The sequence below is a fragment of the Alligator sinensis genome, unplaced genomic scaffold (genome assembly GCF_000455745.1).
Source record: "Alligator sinensis unplaced genomic scaffold, ASM45574v1 scaffold56_1, whole genome shotgun sequence".
Classification (NCBI taxonomy): domain Eukaryota; kingdom Metazoa; phylum Chordata; order Crocodylia; family Alligatoridae; genus Alligator; species Alligator sinensis.
Window position 1 is genome coordinate 2702534 of NW_005841960.1, and position 22981 is coordinate 2725514.

At 39.0% G+C, this 22981-nt stretch overlaps 1 protein-coding gene across 3 annotated transcripts in view; it reads right to left on the bottom strand.

The window, feature by feature from the left end:
- KCNT2 (potassium sodium-activated channel subfamily T member 2) overlaps positions 1 to 22981 on the bottom strand; it is a 371828-nt gene that overhangs the window by 76415 nt on the left and 272432 nt on the right. Inside the window, exons 15-20 of one of the 3 annotated variants that reach the window (XM_025200219.1) lie at positions 17792 to 17941; positions 15922 to 16151; positions 10968 to 11184; positions 9911 to 10016; positions 9437 to 9609; positions 1906 to 1977 (exon numbers count right to left, since the gene is read on the bottom strand). In XM_025200219.1, coding sequence (XP_025056004.1) covers positions 1906 to 1977; positions 9437 to 9609; positions 9911 to 10016; positions 10968 to 11184; positions 15922 to 16151; positions 17792 to 17941 — 948 coding nt within the window. The remainder of the gene's footprint in view (positions 1 to 1905; positions 1978 to 9436; positions 9610 to 9910; positions 10017 to 10967; positions 11185 to 15921; positions 16152 to 17791; positions 17942 to 22981) is intronic. The other 2 variants (XM_025200220.1, XM_025200221.1) reach the window with 2 other exon arrangements.

The window sequence follows — 22981 nt, forward strand, 5'->3', positions numbered from 1 at the left end:
GAAGCCACTAGTAAAGGTCCATCACATTCCCTTGATTTCCCTTGCTTCATGTGAGTTCAGCCTAAGGTATTTTGTATGTTACTTATCTGCATTTTTTTAAATTGCAGTGAAGATAATTAGGCAAGTTAGACATCTCCAATTATATAAAACACTATTCCTTTCTTGGTCACTTAAATCACTCAACTTTCTCTAGGAATGTAGACAGTTTTCTGCGTGCAACAATTTTATAAAATATATAAATGTATTAAAAGAACGTTTGGGAGAAAGTATTGTGGAACGTATATGTGGAAATATTATTGAGTTATTTATTTACATATTTATTGCTTGATATTTAAATACTGTAGGATGAATTTCATGAAGTTGCTAGTATGATCTTACACTGTATGTAGCAAAACAATGAAATACAAATGTAAAACACAACTAACTATATTATAATACAATGCAATATGACTAGACATGAGCAAAGTGAGTATTAACAAATACTTGCACTTAGTGAGAAATAGACCAAAACAAATAATTGATCCCTGGAATGCAGTCACCCTCTGAATGAAAAGCAAAGTTAGCATAATTAATATTGGGTGTAGTATTGAAAGTTTTCCATTGTTTTAACTTTGTGCATATTTGTAAGTTATTCTTTTCTAAATGCTCAGGAAATCACTTCCAACATAACTTTTAAAATATAATTTTATTTGATTTATCTTGTGTGAATCCTCTTATAATTTTGCAGTGATTATGAATAATCTGAAAAATAAATGAAATTATACAATTATGATAGATATGACTTACCCAAGTAATTTCTTGTTTGATGTCTAGAATCCAATACATTTCATAAAGTTTGAAATCATGTCTACATATTTATAATAGAGGTCATAATATCTATGATATTATCAAGGTAAATTCATAAGGATATTATTATATGAACCCATTGTAAAAATCTGAGCATTAGAAAAGTTACCTATGCAGACCTGCTCTTGGAAGCAGACAGTAAAAATCCTGACTTCCCATGAAATCAATGGCAAAATTCCCATTGATATCTGTAGGATCAGGATTTTAACTGGAGAATATCACAGTTTGTGTTGTCTGAGTGAATTCCAAATATGCTGCAAACAGGTGTGAGTGAAGAGGAAAGCTCAACCTCAGACCTAGAAATTCATCAGAATTTCAAGATTTCTGTTGAACTTTGGGTGTCTCATTTATGGGATTTTCAGTTTAGGTGGTCAGTGGTTACAGTATTGAATCTAGTCTTAATGCTGACTTTAGCAGCACTGCAGACAGCCAAAGTCTGAGCAAAAATATGTTGCCTAACTATTAATCTAGAACCCAGTGGTAGCTTTAGAGTTCATAATTTCTGACAATCTGGCAACTGGTTTGGGAAGCCAGTGGCAGCATTGGCAGTGGAGGCAGGGTGGGGCTGATGAGTCGCCGGAGCCGGTGGAGCGGGGGCAGGGGTGGTGAGTGGCTGGAGCCAGCAGCTCTCAGCAACAGTGGTTGCAGAGCCGGTGGTGCTTGGCAGCGGTGGTGTATGGCAGCCATGGTGAGGCCTGTACAGCATTGCCCGCAGGGCAGTCGCCCTCATTTGCGCCCCGACTAGGGACAGCCCTGCCAGAGTCTCAGCTAGAGGTCCTTAGGATCTCAACTAGAAATGCAGTACCAGAAAGAGCATTTGATAGGATTGTCAGTAGCAATGCAGTGCAACGTAAAACCTCAGATTTGGCCATTTTTTAATTAGGTCCTTTGATAGAAATTTAAAATCCCAAATAACATTGAACATTGATATGAACCATGCATGTGAGAATATTGTCTTGCAATACTGACACCACACTTAAACATGCAATCACAAAGCACAGCACACAACGAACTATGGATCACTACAACGTTTAGTGTTTCAAGGATTGTTTCACCTACTTGTCAATAGAGCCCACCATGTAGTAAACCATTGGAAACCAACAGATTGCATCCAGAAAATGCATATCTGGCCTAAGCAGCAGATGGGTTACAAAATAAAACACAGTGTCACATAACGTGGCATCTCTTCTGGAGAAACTAAATAAATGGTGTTAGTTTGTCTAAGTAAATTTACAAAAATAAATCCACACATATTTGGGGAATATTAAGATTATTAAGAATACAGGATTTTTGAGCATCCATGTTTAGAGCTGTTTTTTCTTCGGTCAAATTTAAATGCGCTTACACTATTAAAATTTCTGCTTTAAAAACATCCCTTGTAAATCAGAAACTTTATGGCACAAATCCTACATAACTTTATTTTAATGAAAGATTGATAACTAAAGACGCACTACCAATTTCTTTTTCAGTGCATGACTCAAGGGGTGCATCTACATGAGACACTAGAAGTCAGTAGACTAATTCTGCTGCATATTAGCACATCACAGTGAAAGACATGCTAATGAGCTAACGCACAGTAGAATTACATAGAAAACATGCACCAGCACTACTGGGCAATGGCACTGATTATGGAACATTAAGTTGTTATTACAGGTACTAAACTAAATGAGCCATAATTAAGACACATTCATGACCATGTAAATGTGCCCAGAATGATTTAAAACCAACCACAGAGGCATATAAATGGAGACTGAGTCCTCAACTGTTTAAACTATTGTAGCTACATTTAAGTTAACGGAACTACACAGACATACATTAACTGAGGTTCCCTACCCATTATTTCTCCCACAATGGTCTAACAATCTTTGGAACAATTCCATTATGTATAACACAATTAAATGAAAGGTAAAATATAGTTTTGTACTATTGTAAATTGTATGTATTTACCCACTTATTAATCTTATTAATTTATTTTTCTGGTTGCATAGACACTGAAAATACAACAATCAGAAGTGAAATTTTAATCAGCATGAAATGAAAACATATTGTAGCATGTACGTTATGGCAAATTGCCTGCATTACTAAGACAAAAAATTATTTCAAAGAAATTAGAAAATAATAAAACAGGATGTATATTAATTCACAATGGGCTAAAACACCCATGAGTTCAATGGAGCCAGGATTTCACCATATGTTCTAAGTGAAAAGTGTGAAAGGCTGGTATTTGTATTTCTCAAATCACTTGGTTGCTGGCTAAGTGCATTGCAGAAAATCTGTTGCAAATAGCATGAAGATAGACATAATATTAGCAACAGGAGTGAATCAGAGCATGGGAGGGAGGGTTGCATTGCTACACTTGTGGATGCACCAGTGCAGTCTTTGATTCCTGATCCATCCAAAGTTTAAAGCCAACTAACTAGCAGTGGCTGCATCACTTACATTCAGACAGCATTGGGGAGTCAGTTGAATTAATGGCTCAGTCTGACTTGCTTGATTCCTTCTAAATCATCATTTCACAGGTGTTAATGACCCTCTTTCCTTGTAAATGGTCTTTAATGGGCTGCAATGCTGCTGTCTGTTAGCTGCTACTAGCAATGTAGCTCCCATTTCACAGCCTGGCTCTTTTTTAACTCTAGCTAAAAACATTAACTTAGGTGTGGAAATTTTAAGTCAGGTGAACATGAGCTCAAGTGTAGAAATCACTTCAAATCTAGAAAAGAAATGAACATTTAACTATAATGGGTCCAGGATTAATGAAACAACATTTTTGGATTATATTTGCCAGATTGGTTGTGTTTTTAAATATAGTATATGATATAGAATATTGAAGCATAGTCCAACAAAGGAGGTTATTTATTTATTTTTGCCTCAATCTTAAATAGGATAATATAGCTTGAGGACCCTTCTTACTAGTGAAGTTTGTAGCTTTTTTTTAACCAGAGAAAAATGTGTGTTGTGTTATATCTGATGATGCAACACCATCTGTACCCCCCTTTTTTAAATCCTAGATCTGCCTATGCCTACTAATGTGGGGCTAAGTGGTGGCCACAGCTTCTTTTTAATGGTGAGATGAAGGCTTAAATTTATTCTGGCAAAAATACCATTTAATTTAAAAATGAAATGAGAATACAGCAAACACTAGAGGGCACTATATACTTTCATATGTATTTTTAAATGGGAAGTGTGAAATGTGCACACCAGAAGTTGAAAAGGATAACTCAGAATTACTGTTATATATTTTTAGTTCATTTCATGACTTCATTGCTGTAATCCATTACAAGTAGAACTGTAGTATGTTAATACATTTACGTCCTGAGCTAGGAGACATCTGCACTCAGTATCTGGTGGGACTTCCTTAAATTAATTCAGACTCTGCATATTGAAGGTTCTTAAAATAGAAATGGAAATAAATCACATATGCCCAGAAGGAGAACAGAATCTGGAATCTGAACATGGATCTGTATCCAAATTTTTAAGCTGATTTCTTGTTCTTATAATAATCTGACCCAATATCCCGCATGTGGCCAGCCACAATATTGGTGGATTACAAACTGTGTTATTCAAAAATTATTCATAGCCAAAGGGCCTGAAAGAAGTCTGCTTTATTCAACTCTGATTAATCAATATTAGCAAACTTGAGCCTCCATAACCTTATAACTAATTCCAACCATCTCATAATAGAGTCCTAAAGATAAGTTCCCTCTATCAGCTTTTGCTAGCCAAACATAACTATAACAGCAATTAAGCAATGGCATTAACATAAATATTTACAGCTAATTTATTGGACTAATTAACAATGCCGCAATAGTCTTTGAGATATCTTGTACTGCTGCTTGAATATGGATATATCTCAAGACATCAGCATCGCTACTGTCAGGCATCATTAAATTATTTTATTCTGGTTCTGCTATGGAAGTATCTATGGACAACTTAGTTTTCTGCTTACTAAAATAATACCTCAAAAATAGAGTCCCAACATTTTCAAAATATTTACTAAGATTTATATCTCATATTCACAGGACATCTTTACACAGTAGTGCTCCTGATTCCTAGTTAGGCAGATTTAAAACAATCACAAGCTCTTCTTTTTTTTTCAAGAACCTACAGGGACAAAATCACAAAGACAAAGCTAAAGAATGAGTTGTAGCTGGCAAAGGAGGTTATGGACAACAAAAAGAGGTTCAATATGTATGTTGGCCACAAGGGTAGGACCAAGAAAGCTGTGGGCCTTCTGTTAACAAGCAAGAGGGAACTTACCCAATAAGAATGAATTGGATAAGGAATGGGGCAAGCTGAGGGAGGAAATAACAAAAGAGACAGTCAGAGAGCTTTTATTAGGTCTAAATGAATTCAAGTTAACAGGACTGGATGAACTTCATCCCAGGGTCCTAAAGGAACTGGCAGAGGAGATGTTGGAGCTCTTGGCAATGATTTTCATGAAGTCATGTGAGATGGGCCAGGTACCAGAAGATGGAAAAAGGGCAAAAAAAAATGCAAAAAGGAGGACCTGGGGAACTACAGATCAGTTAGCCTCACCTCAATACCTAGGAAGTTATTGGGGCATATTCTAAGAAAGGTCATCTGCAAGCATCTGGAAGAAGAAGGGCTGATCACAAGCAGCCAGCGTGGATAAATGAGAAACAAAGTTGTTCAGTGATCACTTTGCGAGGCAGGGAAAGCTACCGTGGACTGTGAAGGGTGAGCAGCAGCAGTGGTGCTGGAGGCCTTTGGGGGGGCTATGGCCCCCTTCAAGCCCTAGTGCTGCCCTGCACAGGCCACGGTAGCTTTGATCCCCGCTGACGGCACCCCATTGGGAAGAGGCTTTTGCTCCCCAGACACCATGACAGCAGGTGCTGCTGCCATCAAGATCCCTGCCCCCTCGCTGCTCCAGCAGCAGGGTGGGAGTGCAACCAGACCCAGCTGGTATGGCCCCTTAGGCGGTGGTGGTCAGGGTAGGCAGACCCCTCTGCAGTCCCCCAGGGGCCAACAGCGTGGAAGGGGAAATAACCCCCCTTCCTGACACCCACCTAAGGTTTTCATGCTGGCCGGCATCTGGCTGCATCCCTGCCGCTGCAGCAGTGATGGGGGAGAGCCTAGCAGACCCTGGCTTGTATCCGTGGGACAGGGAGGGTGACTTCAACCCCCTCCCTGGCCAGCTCACTCCAAGCTACTGACGGGGCTGGCCATGTGCCCCCTCCTCCCCCCCAGCACAGCTTTTCTGCAGCCGAGGGCATGTTCTAGTGCCCCTCAGCTCCTGGGCTGAGCAGCTGCAGGCATACGCCTGCATTTCCTCAGTCCAGAGGGAATTATAGTAATTTGCAAATTGGTTCAGTCTAGACAGGTTAGAGTAACCTGCAAAGATTGAATCAATTCAGGCTCTGGCTTTTTAATGTCTGTCCCTAGCTTTTGTAATCTGCTATCTAACTGTTTTGGTTTATGCCTCGAAAGTAATCTCCTTAGGGCTGTTTTTACTTTGTGCCTGTAGAGTGACAATGAAGTCTTAGGCTATAACATGGGATCCTAAGCATTATGATGATACTACTACTAATACAGTAAACAGAAAATGGTCTGGACTTTGCTGCTCTGAAACACCCTGGGAAGAAGGGACAGAACAGAATGCCCAGCTACACCTCCAAGACACCTCTAGGTGGGTGACTGGTACAGTGTGTCTTAGCTTGAAAGGCAAAGGAAGCCATAACTTGTGTTAGATTTCTGTTAGGGCAAGGAAAAGACATGAAGATTCACTCCAGGTAACTGCTGTTGAAAAGCGGATGGGCTTTGGGGGTTAGATGGTGAACCTTATAAGACCCAAAATGTTTTTTTTCTGTTAAGTAACAATTGGATATCAACATCCAGACTGATTTTTCTCCAACATAAGTGTATGTCTTCTTATCCATCATTTATTAAATTCAGTACAATTTATGGTTCTGAAATAACATCATAGAATTTTTCATTTTATGGAATAAATATATGCTTTATGGTTCCTTCCTTTTTCCTGTTTTCCAGAAATGCTATGTCTTCTACCAGAATTTTTAGGCTGCACTACTGCATTGATTGATAGCATGCTGAACTACTCCATAACTTTTTTTACTGAAAAAAATATTTCCAGATATATGATATTAACAGCCTCAGCATAAATATAAAATGAGTCATTAATAGGAGTCACAATAGAAACAAACATTCTGGTAGCATTTTAGTGAAGTTGTAGCTGTAATGGTCCAAGAATTGTGTGAGGGGCAAGGATTTTTCTTACACAGTTGAAACAAATATCATCTTCAGTAGCACTCATTCACTATTTTCCAGAGAAGTAGAAGGGATTATGAAATATCAGCTCTGTGACAGACATTACATTGTTGGCGAGTAAATTGATAAACACTGGGAAGAAGTAGAATACTAGCTTTTGGCCTTTATTTCTTCCTATTCTGCCCAACAATGGTTGGAATGTTTTAAGTAACCAAGTATTATTTTGAAAAAGAAATGAGATGTTATTTCTTGGTTTCATTTACAAACTTAAAAGTTGAAGGATGTAAACACGTAAAACACAAAGAGATTATGAGAATAATTTTGATTTAATATGATTTAAGCTGCATGGCATGAAACATCTTTAGCTATTCTCTCTGCCAAAAAGGTCAGCTTTTGCCAGGCTTTCTTTGGTAATGTATGGATATAGGTTGTGGCTAGTGTAAGAATTTTTTGCCCTTCTTACAATACTTGAGAACAATTCAATCTTTGCTGAAGGATAACAGAGCAATTGTTCCCTTGTGTGCACTACAGAGTGTCAGTGAGACTGTTATAGCAGTTTCCAAAAGTGTTATTTGTTGCAGAGCTGCTCCTAAAGTGATATGATTAAATGGCACAAGTGGGCACATCTAAATGAGACACTTTACTGTGCAGTAGACTAATGTACTGCACAATAAAGCATCACCATCTAAACATGCACAGAATTTACTTTGCAATAAATTAGTCTACTGTCCAGTTGACTACTACCTGGTAGTAGATTTACCACACAGTTGGTGCATCTACACATTCATTAATGTGCCGTAGTTACTGCATATTAAGTTTAGTACTTGGATAACGAAGTACTAAATAAATGTGTAGTAACTTGTGCTATTGAGCAGTAGTGCCGGTGCAATTTTTAGTGATGTTAACTGTGATGTAGCCTAATATCACTGCACAGCACCATATTAGCACAGTTTTTGCCCAGCATACTATTGTTCAGTGTTATTAGGCTACTGAGCAGTTAGCATCTTGTATAGACATGCCCAGTAGCTACTGCACAGTAATGCATGTGTAGAGAGCTAACTGGAAGCAAATTGCTCCCAGTCAGCCCAGGCAGTAGGGGGCAGGGGAACTGTCCCTTTCCCCAATCAACTGCCTGCTTCCCAGCCCCCACTTGGAGACATCAAGCAGGGGCTGGAACACCATCCCCTGCTCTAGGCAGCTGCCTGCTGCCCAGCCCTGCTCCGATCTCAGTCCAACAATTCACACTGGATAGCAGGCTACAATCTTGGAGTGGAGGCTGGGCAGGAGGCAACTACCCAGGGTGGACCTGGGAGGCAGCAACCCTGGAGGAAGGACAGCTCCCCTCGTCTCCCAGAGCCCAGGCCTGACCTGGGACCCTATGCCAGTCTGGGGCTGGCACTTAGAGGAGCCTGGAGCCCTCCCTGGCTGCTGTAGAGGGGCAGAGCAGGGCCAGAGTAGCCCTGCATTGAACTGCTCCTGTCAGACACACGTGTAGATGTGCTCCCAGGGAAAGTATAATGTTCAGTATTTTACTGTGCAGTAAACTTAGAGCACATTAATAGCATGTGTAGACATGCCCAGTGAGTCCTACAAGTCTGAATATATATATATATATATATACACACACACATGTAGTTTTCATGTGACTATCAGTAGATAGGCATGTTTTCTCAAAGGCATTTTCAGTTTATTATTATGATTATCTCTGAATTAAATAGCAAAAATGTGTGTTTTATATAAAAAAAACTGATCCCTAATTCAAGTCAGCAGTGTGAATTATTGGGAACAAAAACAGATATAGCCTGTTATAGAGAAGTCAGTCTTCTTTTCATGTTTTAAGTAGTGCTGGAGTGATATTGTATTTGTGATGGTCCAGAAATTATATGAAAGTCTAGGATGTTTGTGGGTGATACCTTGTGCTGGACCAACTCCATGACTAGGATAAAGTTAGAAAAACTTTTGAATGCAATGACTCTGTAATGTTTTAATATATGCTATAACTTAAATAGTTCATTTAACATTTGCTATTTTTAATGTTTTATAAGTTTATTTAATTTTTCAACCAAAAGAGTTAACAGCACTAGATGTTTAGATATTTTGCTTTATATTTTATATTACCATGCTGAAGCCAGTATTAGTAATGAGTCAAAGAATCCCATTGACTTCACTGAAAACTAACTCAAGTCCCTCACACAACTGATACCATCTTTGTCATCAACCTTTCACTTAGATCTATGTATCATATTGTTTTTGATTAAAATTGTTCATGTGAAATGTGAGTGTAATGCACACAATGTGAATCAAGCACTTATTGTAAAGTAATACATTTTCTTAAAAATCCACTTACGGGTTATCGAGTAGTAACACTATGGGATTGAGTTCTTTCTTTGGTCTATAATAGGCTCTGAGTGGAACAATAAAATTGTATAAACCATTTCCAGCTGTTTCTGCTGCAACAATAATCAATTTATTTTTGAATCCATAGGCTTTGGCATCTTCATAGTAGTTATGTTGACACCCCTAAAATCATAAGAGAAAATATTAATTCAGTGGCAGTTGATAATAAGAAACCATACCATGACCTTAGAGATGACTTTTCACATTTTAAGATAAAATGTATCAGTTAGTAAAGGTAAAGATTATCAGCTTACTCTACATGACACAAAAATATCTTGGTGACAATCTAAATCAGCAGTGGGTGAGGCTACACAGATGCTGAACAAAGATTATCTGTAAGTGTAGACAACGACAAAACTATATTCACCCATAACATACAAGACTTACTTAATGCATAGTTCTACCCAGTATCAAAAATGTTTACCTTATCTAGTCGGAGGCAACAAAATGGCACTTTTTCATGCAGCAGATGGCAAAATGTGGGAGAACTTCCAATATAAGGAGAGTAAGGGGGATAGCCTTTTGCATACCTAGATGAGTACAAAGAGTATAGAACAATTTCTTTTTATTGTTATCTATTTGATAATAGTAAATTAAACTGCTATTTTATTGTATATGTAAATTCTAAATACAATTTTATAATTGGTAGGGCAACAAACTAACTCAGATATTAACATGGCCAATATTTAATAGGTATTTCACTTAAATAATGGATGCAAAGAAGATCATGTAAATATCCTTGCCATATAACCAACTATTATAAAAACAAATAAATGTTATGTTTGCAAGTAATTGGGATCTAAAAAGCTTTAAGTGATGCCACAGCAGGGTAATATAGGAAATGATATGGGCTAATATAGCTAAAATGGCTAATATAGTAGACATCTTTTAACACCCTGAACTGTAGCAGAAAGATTAGCTTAGCACGATGTGGCCAATGCCAGAGAGTCCTGAGCTATGCCTCACAATTACCCCTGTAAAAATTAATCATTTTTTTCACAGGATGGACCTTCCTCTTTTTAAATGTATTTTCATTCTCAGGACAACAATTTTCATTTTTGGTTACCATCAGCTGAGTCTTGCCAAAACTACTCCCATGATTATGCACTATACAGTAGCAGTGCCAGATTCACAGGTTTATGCACATGTGAAATAGTTTAAAAGTTCAAGACACAAGTAGATCTTTGTTACTGAACATCAGTGATCTCCCGTAACTAGATAGGTAGATAGTTTTAAAAGCTTCAGCCAATAACTTATTTCACTTCTAAAGAGAAAATCAGTTCACTGCTGGTCCTCAGGTGTCTTATCTGCTATAATTACCCCAAAATCAGTTTCACTTTGTTTCTTACTAAACCAAATGGTATGAATTAGACCTGCAGTCCTGTGCCTGTTGATTACAAAGGAAGCAGAAATATGTGCTGGATATTTATAATATTAGCCTCTAACTATAGTATTGTGTAGTTGACATTATTTATACATACTCTGATCCTGCAGAAGTTTCATCATCCGATGGAGTAATTTCATCTTCTGACTGGTCACTTAAAAGGTCACATGTTTGAAGGGAAGAGGAGTCTGCAACCTCTAAGACAGGTGCTATGCTAGGTCTTCTTCCCCCTTTACTTCCTTCTGAGGGAAGAGCTAGTGTAGGCCCACTGGAAGATCTACAGCCTGTATCCTGTAGATCTATAGCCACAGTTCCTTAAAAGTATAAAAAAGTATCTATTAGAGATATTAGCCAATTTTACAATTAAAATGGGAATGTAAGAGCATAAGAACTGCCGTTTATTGAGTCAGACCATAGTGCATCCTGCCCATTATCCTGTTTCATGGGCACATAAAGAAGTGCAGCTCCTCACTGTAACTGGGAACACTTTACAGGAAGTGTTCTGAGTTACAACGATCCCCTGGAACAAACAGAAGTTCACTGTTGGTTCCAGGGGAAAGGGGAATCTAGCTGCCTGGAGCTGGTTTCCTCTAGCAATGGCCCCTCCTCTCTCCCAGCCTGTTCCTGTTTTCAGAATTGGAGGGGGGAAAGGGAGCAGAGGGAGCTTGCTCTAGGGCAAGGGTGGACAAAATAAGGCCCACCAGGCCATTTTATCCTGCTCACAGGGCCCCTAAAGATGTAGAAAATTAATATTTATCTGCCCCAGCTACCTGTGAAAGATGACAGGAGCCAGAGGCAGTAGGACCCAGGGGGAGCCAGCAGCAAAACTAAGCAGCTGCAGCAGCAAATATGGCTCAGCCCCAACCCACCAGCCAAAAGCCTCTGCCTAGCAGGGGCTTCTGGAGGCTTCTGGCCTGGGACTGTTCCTGCCTCCCTGCCCTAAGGGAAATGTAGATAAGGAGGAGTGGAGGAGGGAGGCAGGGGAGGATCATGAACGATTGCCCCAGTCCTCAGAGTCAGTTGGACCAGCTCCTGCAGTCCCAGTGCTGTAGTTGGGAAACACCTGGTGCCAGCCAGTGGGTAGATGAGCAGGCAGGGAAATGGCTGCAGCAGGTAGGGGGAAGGGGCAGTAAGCAGGCATGCAGAGCACAGCAGCTGGAAGGGAGTGTGGGGCCTATGCTGGTGTACTGGAGCCAGACCGGTGGGGCCCCCAGAGTGAGACAGTAGGAGCATGGGGCCAGGCTGCCAGGGGCTCTCTGAAGCCAGGCTGTCTCCCTCCTCTCCCTGCTTGAACAGCATAGCTCAGCTCCATCAAACCCTGCCAGCCTGGGCCCCGTGCTCCTGCCATCCCACTCTGGGCCCTTCCAGCACTGGCCCTGGTGCATCTGCTGAGGCCCCACGTTTCCACCCAGCTGTTGCTGTGCTCCGCACGCCCACTTGCTGCCCCTTCCCCCCACCTGCTGCAGCCATTTCCCCACTCACCCCCCTGCCCACCACACTCCAGCATCATGTGGTTCCCAGCTGCAGTGCCAGGACCACAGAAACAGCTGTGACCTGGTGCCAGAGTGGCAGTGGGAGAGTAGTGGCAAGGGCAGTAGTGGCAGACAGGAGGCAAGTGGCAGCAAGTGGGAGCATAGGACCCACACCAGTGCCCTATAGCCAGGAGTGGCAGAGCCCAGGCTTGCAGGAGCACTGACAGAATGGGCTGCGGGCAAACCCTTCCCCTCCATTAAAGCCACAACCTTCCTCAGCCACCCTCCACTCACACACTCACAGCCCCCCACAAAACCCATACACACCCACATACCTATCCACCCCCACGCAAATCCCCCACACATACCCTCCCCCACACCGCACATACCCACATACCTATATCCACCCTCCCACCCACACCCTCCTCCCACAATATATAAGAGTAAGATTTAATTTTAAGCTATTATACTATCACCCCTATGTACACTACACAAACACGTGTAAATCAGGACATAATATTTTTTTTAATGAAATTAATGAATGTTGTAGTACATGTTTGATATTTAGAGTATAATTTGGTATTTTTCTGGTTCAAAGATGGCAAAAACCCTTGCTGAAAGGAGTAATTCTGGGGGGCAAGGAGAGGGACTTCTGGTGGCAAAGGTCAGGGGTTAGAGGAAGGGACTTCTGGTCCAAAGATGACAACCAGGGGGTGGGGCACCCATCAAGGAGCAGGGCTACCCATGCAGCCCTCGATGGCTTGCCAAAACTCAGTAAACGTCCTTCCACCCGAAATAATTGCCTATCCCTGCTCTAGGGGTTCCCTGGAGGTGGGAGGTCTCCAATACACCCATCCCACCCTCCAGCAGGGGCTGAAAAAAAACCCAGACCAAACTCCTTCCACTCTTTTTTCTCCCTCCCATTCTGAAAGTGACAGGCTGGCAGGCAGTGCAGACACAAGTTACAGAAGATGCCTCTATTTTGAAATGTCTTCATCTAAACTCTCATGCAATGAGGGTTCACAATTTCACCCAATCGGCCATTTTTGAAGCAGTCTGCAGCCATGCACTTAAGTTTGGTCACAGATATAGACCGCTTTCTGTGGCCAGATCAAGAGAAAAGAGTATTTTCTGTCTGGGCTGACCGTGACAGAGGGTGGATGCTGAAAGGAAGAGTAAAAGGATAGTAAACTGGGTTTGACCAGGTTTTTCTCCCATTCCTCTTCCACTTACAGCATCCAGCATTTAAGGTCTAGGAAGGATTCCCTTGTTCAATAGTTACTGATGCACCTTTCCTCCAAGAACTTGTCCAATCTCTGTTTGAATCTGGTTAAACTATCAATTTCTACAACATTTTATGGCAATGAGTTCCACATTTTAATTATACTCTGTGTGGGGAAAAAAAATTGTCAGTTTAAAATTAAATAGTCTGAATGAAAACAACCTTAAAAAACTATGCTACACACAGTTGGATTTGCTGATATGCATCAATAAACTACAGGTTATACTGAATTTATGAAAACAACATATATTTATACGTAATTCTGACTGAATACCTCAGGCATTTCTCCAGATAAAAGTATCATACTTATGGGGCATGTCTACACATGCACCCCTCTGCGCAGTTGGTACTTCTCAGTTATTTAGTACTTGCTAAAGTGATGATGATACTACTACTAATACAATAAATGGAAAAGGTCTGGAACTTGCTGCTCTGAAACAGCCTGGGGAGAAGGGACAGAACAGATGCCCAGCTTCTCCTGCAAGACACCTCTAGGTGGGTGACTGGTACAGTGTACCATAGCTGGAAAGGCAAAGGAAGACAGCACTTGTTGTGTCAAAGCAAATACTAAATGACTGCCCAGTACCCACCAGTACTGGTGGCACACTAGTTGCTTCTGACCCTATTGTGCAGTAGCAGAGCCATCACAGCTAGTGCCTGCTGATGCTACATCACCACAGTGGTGAGCTACTTTGCCATAGCTCATCCCTAAGGCGACATAGCGTTTTATGTAGACATACCCCTGATGTTTTAAATGAGATAAGAATTTGACATCCTGGTTTAATTTTTTCTGCTTATACTATGTTCTGCTTGAGAGAACAACATATATTTTCCTCACATGCTTGACCAAATAAAGGAAAAATCAGATACTCGGACATGGGATCTTTTATCTTCTAGTTTATACAACTTTCTGGAGAGATTCAAAAAGAAAAATTCTTGATTAGAATTAGTGATGTTAAAAATTAGGACAGTTTCTGGACAATTAGCTTGTGCTTATTCATAAACATAGGAAATCATCACAGGGGATGTTTTTAGATTGTCGGTACTTTTAGTTAGATCAAAAATATTGCTTTAATACATAATGAATCAAGGTCCAATTTTAGAGCAAGGTATTTTAGAGACATCAAGAGATTACAGTGTCTTTATGAATAAATGATCCTGATATGCACACACAGGCATCAAGTCTGGGAACTGTGACACCTGGTAGATCATAGGATCATGATAAAGCTGGGCTGGAAGTGACCTTACAAGGTCATCTAGTCCAGTCCCCTGCTTAAAGCAAGATCATGCCTGACTAAACCAACTGGGTATTAGTGATGGCAAAAATTGTTTTATGCTCCTTCTGTGAGTCCAACCTGATTTCAGGCATTAGCTTTTACTTGATGGCTTCTAGCTATAAAGGGTCATCACAAGAATATTTATTTCTATTGGGCCTACTCTTATGTCAATTTACAGGATGCTGGTGATATGGGAACTCCTGTGCTTGTTCTTTCACTTGGATATTTCTACAAATTTGGAGATCTCTCCTTTTGGTCAAGTTAATATTATACCTGGCTGCTCCACCTGCAAACTAGTTTAAACTTTGTCAAGTTTGAAATAGATTTGTGGACTTCTTCGGAAAGTGACTAAATATAGAGGACTGAGTAGTATTATTTACCTCACATTTTGTCAGTTGCATAATTCTATCTATCATATTTTCTTGATGTATTCCACAAGGCAATATCATTTATGCTACATACGCGAGTTTGCTGCTTTGCCAGCTGGCTTTGCTCCCTAAGGAGCAACTCAGCTAGTGTTTTAAAATACAAAAGCACAATCCTTGCATCAAACAAACAAATAAACCAGCAAACACAAACCTTTGGCCTTTCTCTTAGTGGTAGGAAGGGTCCTTTGGTCCCAGGACAATAGTATGACCCCTTCCTGGTAGCAAACTTATTTGGGGTCCAATTTGCCTCCTGTCTGCAAACTGCTGCTTCACCCAGTTTGCATCCTTCTGGTTTCCCTTGAGGGGTTTTAAACTAGTGGGATACTCCTTCATTGCTTAAATGCTCACAGGTGGGTTTCTTCAATAGGGTTACCTGCTTCCTCTTAAAGACCACCCATGCTGATTTTATCAAAAAAGAGGAAATCTAACATAAATATAATTTTTTTTAAAAATTAAGTAAATATGTTTAAAACAAATCAAGGAAAATGTTTTCACTAAGAAAGGGCATTAGTGTGTTAGGAAAAATCATTGAAAGATCAAAAATGTACTGTTTATAGTGTAAGAATACTTTATGAGATTTACTTTGACTTACCCATACTGGCAATTATACTGTGTACTGGTAACCTAGAAGGTCCATGATAGCATGCCTTTGATTCATTGTTTTTTCTATTCTCTTCCTGCTTCTTAAAAGCAGAATTTTCTTCTTTGGTGATATTTATATAAAAACATATATCTGTAGAGCTCATTGTGTATCGAGGGCCTGGATTCAGCAAAATATTTTTGTTATCTTCTCTCCTAACACCAATCAAACAGACCCCAAACCTAATTAAAAGAGGAAAGGACACAGTTCATTAAATGTGACACAACAGAATACAAGAAAATGGAGATGTCAATAATGAACATCTGATTTAGTCCAATTTATTTGTTGCAGGCTGCCCACACATTCATGTTCTTGGATAATAAATGTATTTGGAAAAATACTGTATTTAATAAAATTATCCCCAGAATAAGTGATTTGTAACCAGGCACTGTTTTTAAGGACCGTGAGTCCCAAGTTATTTTAAAAAGTTTTTGATATCTAACAGCATTCTCCTAACATTGTTTCAGTTAATTTCTCATATGAGAAACATATTCCCTTCTGAGAGTACATTAAAAGAAGAATGAAACTCTGTTATGAGAAATTATTCTTCCCACTAAATTGTTCCATTATGCACCTTTCAAATGAAACTATTTCACCATATATTTTAATTGCTCATTCTTAAAAAGCTGTTTGATCAGTAGTAGAAGATAAAGAATTAAAATGATAGCACCTTTTTCATTTCAAAATTTTGAAAGACAACTCAGTTTTCAGCGCATTAAAATGATTTTGAGATATTTTTCATGTATATGTTCATCACAGATTACTAGTTTTATCATTAATTTTATTTTAAACCATCTTTTTAGTTGATACAAACATACAACATACAAACTAAGTGAATATTGCAAAGCAATCAGGGCACAATTTGAAGTGCAGTTTAAAGTAATCTGGAAATTAGTTGAGATTGTGAGATTGTTAATAGATGAAGCTGGATTAGGCCTAGCGCATGTTTCAGTAACAATGGATTTGATAATTATGGTATGTCTACACTACACAATGTAGCATCATGTAGAGATTATTGAAAGATAGGTCTGCTTGTGATAGCTATGGAATCAAATGCATTACAGATGCACTAACACAGAATTTTATCCAGGCCACTAAACCCTATTTCCCAGGAGAGCCTATTAGCCCCGAGCAGCATTGGGTTACTATGGCTATACTGTTTCCAATTTTGAAACTTGCTTGAACAAGCCGATCAAGCTTGCAAAATAAGCGTGGGCTATTCCTGCATGGCACTGCCTATAGACGTATCTTTTAATCTATACAAAACCAACAACATCAAGAAAGAAAGTATCATAGGTATTCTGAAGGTTATTTCCAGAAATGTTCTGTTATTGTTAGGGTAGTCCTCAGAAGATATATACCAGTTCCATGTGAAGTTGACCTTGAAGAGAACAGGCATGTTGTGAAGGAAACTCAAATTCAAAAGTGAACCAAAATGAAAACAAACAAACAAAAAAAACTCTTTGTAGGGTAGATTGGATAAAGTAGAGGGTACACTTAATGACCAATGTTTTAACTATTCAATTTTTTAGATGTATGCATCCTTCTAATTTCCAGACCCATTCTTCACATTGCCTGAGACAGGACTCATCTTCATTGCATTAGTAAGGCTGGCTTGACACGTTCACAACTAAGAGGAATTTTCTTCTGATTAGCATGACTACCATAATTACAAAAGACCTGTGAAGTTTATAAAGGTAAACAGACATTTAAAAGTAGAGCAAAACAATACACAATATGGGGCCTTCTAGTACAATACTTTCATAGCACAACATAACAATTTGTTTGAATTTTTAATATTGCAATAAGGAAAGGAACATACTTTTTATGTGCATGGAAAGAAGCATATGTGAAGCTTTTCCCCTCATACTCAGCAAAAAATGTACTCTCCTCCAGGTTAATATGATACACTTCATTACCAGAGCATCTGCCATACATTTTCTGCCACTGTTCTGGAGATTGCTGGCCCTCCCTGAAACATGCACAGATAAAGAGAATAATTTCAAACTTGATGTAAAAAAATCATTAATCATAGAGCCGTCTCTTGGCAATAGAACTGCAAAATTCTACTAGAAAGGTCCCGTGGGCTAAGCTGCAAGAAATATTAGAGATCAAAGTTTAGTAACAATGAAATGTAGAGATTAATTTATAGTCTAATGTGAATTAAGGAACATTTTCTACTCTAAGGAGTAGGCCTATTAAGATTGTGAACTTCAATATCAAGAGAAAGAGAAAGAAACATGGTGTGAATTTTAAGTAATCCAACCATAATAAGCACATTCATTGCAATTTATAAATGACAGAGATGGTGAAATTGGCAGCACACTATATCTATTAATATAGACAGCCTAGTCAGGTTCTCCACAAAGACTTGACTCTGATTACTGGTAGCAAAAAAAGAAATGTTCAAAATAAAGCAGCAAGACCTTATATCATATGCTACTTCATTTTGGCAAATCAATGAGCATGTCTACATGAGACATTTTCTGTGCAGTTGGCTAATTAGTTGTGCATTAAATATTTCTCATCTATATGTGTTACACTATTAGGCTGCAGTAAACTCATTTAGTCTGGAGCAGGATAGTGCTTGTACAAGTACTGGGTGCTGTGGAGAAAACTCTGCAGCAGTACATGTATAGACATTGGAAGGGCTGGCTGGGGCATGAAGGTGCTTCAGCATGGGGGCTGCCTGCCAGCTAGCCCTGTGCTGAAGTGCCCTCGTGCTGCAGTCAGGCTCTCCACAGCACCCTGAGCCAGGAGGAGCAGTCCTGGGCTGGCAGGCTGACCACCTGGTTCCCCTGCTTGCCAGGGCTCCTTTGCCCCAGCTCCATGTCTTGCAATCCCAAGCACACACACAGATGCACACCCAACTTGAATAAACTCTGGAATGATAAACTCTAGAGTTTATTCAAACAGATTAATAAGCACATGTAGACATGCCCAATGTATGCGAATGTAGTTTTAGACAATGTTTCCATGCTTGTCTTTTACTGTAGTCAGTTGCTTTTCTGTCTATTGTAGGCTAAGATGAAGTTTAGTAATGTGAAAAAAAAATCTTTAATTATATGTTTTGGTCACCTGACTCTTGAAATCAGAACAAGCTAAATCCTTGCCCAATAAATGCTGTCCTTAGTGGAAGAGTGGAATATGTTTATACACTCAGGAGTCTTTGCAATACATTTGTCAATTTAAGAATTAAGGTTTTTGGCTTCAAATTTGAAATGATGCTCAGGAAGAATGGACCAATGTGGGCATTGTGTAGTCTGAAGGATCAGGGAAGCAGCTGCAATTAGGACATAAACATGGTACATATGCAAGGTGTCTTTTCATGTAGAACAAAGATTGGTGTTTAGACTGATAGGAACTTTTGGGTGGTACTAATCTAGGCACCTTCCATTTCCCAATAGATATTCTTACATTCTGCAATTTTCAGTTCTTCTGTACACGTAAACGAACGGTTTATTTTTATGCAGATTTTTTTAATTAAAATTTGCATTTTGAATCATCTCCTGAAAATGATAATTCATTAAGGTTTGTGAACACTGGAATTCAATAAATAAAAACTAAAGAAAACGTATGAAGGTGACAGTAGTGCTGATGCTTGTTACGATCAGGTTGTAAATGGGACAAAAGCTCTTTAGCTTAGATTTAAAACCTGGTGTTCCAATCAAGAGATGTTTCTGCTTCCAAGCATTTATAATTGGTCCTCTTCTCCTTTGCTTATTAGCCTATTAGACTTTAGAGTCTTCTGCTCTTTACAACACCGTCTTAACATTTTGCTATCTTTTTTCATGTACAGTGTTCTTTCTAAAGCTTTCCAATTCCTTGGCTTGATGCCAAACCTAGTGTTTTGGAAGAAGAAGTGACTTATTTATTTTAATGAATGCAAGGAGGCATCCTTAGTGAGGCTACTGGACACTAACTGACCCAGTAACTCACTCAAGCCAATGCACTAATTAAATGCATCCTGTGTTGCCTAATGTCATCTTAATAATTTCCTTAATCATGTCCTAAACTGAATTATGGATGAAGCTCCTTACACAATATTAGATCTCTGTGTGATCCTAATTGAGCTCTCTCTGCTGTATATACAAGAATTCATATATGTAGGATAGGTAACAATGATCATTTTTATTATTTGCTATCTTGCTTTACTGAAAATCACTTTGCAATAAAACCCATACCACTGTCAATCTTTTTACAATTTTTAATTCTGCTTTAAATTGTTGATTTTTTTCTTATTAAAAATTGCCTTGGAGAATGCAAAGTAAGCTTGTTTCAAGTAATTTGTATAACCTTTGCTGTATTTTAGATCACACCACTACCTTCTATTGCAATAAATCTATCTCTATTCTGCTTTCTTGGTTGCCCAGTGACATTTGATATTAAGACAAATTCTGTTTCTGAAGAGCTTTCATTTTATCCAAAAATGGGTGCAAACTTTAAGCTGTTTCTAGGATCTCTCCTCTAGTTTCCAAGCAAATAGTACTGGTTAGTGCTCAATGGGAATGGTTATATAGAATTGTACTTGTTTTTCCCCTTGTTTTTATCCTTGTTTTTTCTTTTCTGTTGGGGACTATCAGATCAAAAATCAATGTGTGTTTATAGTGACTAATATATTTTAATAAATTCTCTGGCTTTCCTATCACTTTGCCTTCCTGGCTTGTCTTTGGCAGTCCACCTGGTGTGCTGATGGGCAACTGGGGCACATCTACACATGCATTTACTATGCAGTAATTTACTGTGTAGTAAATTACAATGCAGTAAGCAGTTTTTAGGCTGGTGTCTACACATGTAGCCATTAAAGCGCAGTAACACTGTGTGTGGACTGTCTTGGGACCAAAGTTACTGCACAGTAACTTTAAAGTTACTTGGGACTAAAGTTACTGCACAGTAACTAAATGGGTGTAATTTGCTATCTGCATGATACAGGTATCAAATTTACATCCAAGTCAGCTTAAGTCACCATATTTACTGAGCTGTAAGGGCATGCACATGTAGATGTGTGCCCTTCCGCAAGGGAAGGTTGAGAGGCGACCTTGTGGCTGCCTATAAGTTCATTACGGGGGCACAGAAGGGAATTGGTGAGTATTTATTCACCAAGGCACCCCCGGGGGTTACAAGAAATAATGGCCACAAGCTAGCAGAGAGCAGATTTAGATTGGACATTAGGAGGAACTTCACAGTTCGAGTGGCCAAGGTCTGGAACGGGCTCCCAAGGGAGGTGGTGCTCTCCCCTACCCTGGGGGTCTTCAAGAGGAGGTTGGATAAGCATCTAGCTGGGGTCATCTAGACCCAGCCCTCTTTCCTGCCTATGCAGGGGGTCAGACTCGATGATCTATTGAGGTCCCTTCCGACCCTAACATCTATGAATCTAACTGCACAATAATTTTCAGTTACTGCATCGTAATTTAAATTACTGTGCAGTAAATGTGGACAAGTAAATGCACTCTGGGACTTTTATCAGGGCTTCCAGATGCTCCACTTCCATTCAGTCTACTAGCCACAATAGATTCCAAGCTCCAGTGGGGACCTCAAGGTCTCCAGAGTTTGATGCTCCCAAGTAAGGCTGTCAAACAGATTGCCATGCAGATATTCTACTTAGCCCAAACTACAATAAAATATATTTTTAAGAAAATCTGAAAAAGAAAATGGTCTTTCCCAGCATGGCTCTGCTTCCAACTTGTATCACTGTTATGGGCCACTAAACATCTAGCTGTTCAATTGCAACATGTTGTCGCTCTCAAACTAGTCTCTGTCAGTGAGCCAGTGTCCCTACCCATATAGCATAACTGTATTTATTCACAGTTGGGTGGATATATTTGCATCAGAGACAGAACTTTACATTAAAACTCATAACTTTTGGAACACTAATATTCTAAGTATAGCATAAAAGCAGTATAGAAAATAATTGAAAGAGAATTACCTATTTTTATTAAAATAACAAAGCTAGAAATACAATTATGAAAATGAAATAGTCATATGTTTTACTTTTTTTTTGCCTAAAATAAAATATTTCACCTGGTTAAAGTCTGCTTGGTTCCAGTTAGTTGTCTAAAAGCTTCCCATGGTGCTGTTCTGCAAAGATCACATGAAGTTCATCAATTCAGAAATGCTATAATTGTCCAATATTTTGTACCATATTTAAGTTTTAGTGGAAGGATTTTTTATGTTACTAGATTTATGTATTTATAAAATCTATACATGTAAACATAAAGTCAAGCTTTTAAATCTAAGGCTGAGTATAGTCTTGATCCTATAAACAACTATATGCTTAACTTTATTCATACTATTATTCCCACTGAAGATAATGAACTTATTCACATTTTACATGCTTAAATTTTAGTTTAAGCATATAAAAGCTAAAACGCAAGACAGTAGAGAGATTCCCATCATGTCAATAGTGGTTTGATATGCCCTATCTTATTAAGACACCTGGGAGATGAAAAACCCTACAGCCTTCAAGTTTGAAACAGGTTTAATTTACCTTCAGTACCTATGTTTGATAGTATAGTTTTGTTATGTTTGGGAAAACAATCTCTATATACAATGTAATACCTTATCTGCATGCTACCATTGATAGATGTCATTTTTATGATTGCTATAGCCAATTATATTAGTAATGGATATCAACTTCATAAGAACATTAATATCCATTATTTTTTTTCTGTTCACAAATCATTCTCAAACCAATTCTAGGATATACAGCTATGCCTGTCATGTACAGCTCTTCACTAAAGAGTCTGGACAAATAAACTGCATTCTACAGGTTCTTAATGAACAGGTCAGTTCTGTAGGCATTACTCTCAACTCTGTGAATGGTTACAAAAACATATATAATGGCAGAGATATGAAGGATGTGATGGAATTTTCATGGGCACTTTAGCCTCAAAGCAAAGTTTTAATACAACCAAGATCCCAGGATGCAAAACTTTTTCAATATGCATACCACAGAAGCAGTGATCTCCACATAGTGCCATGACTCCAATAATAATTTGTCATTAAATGACAT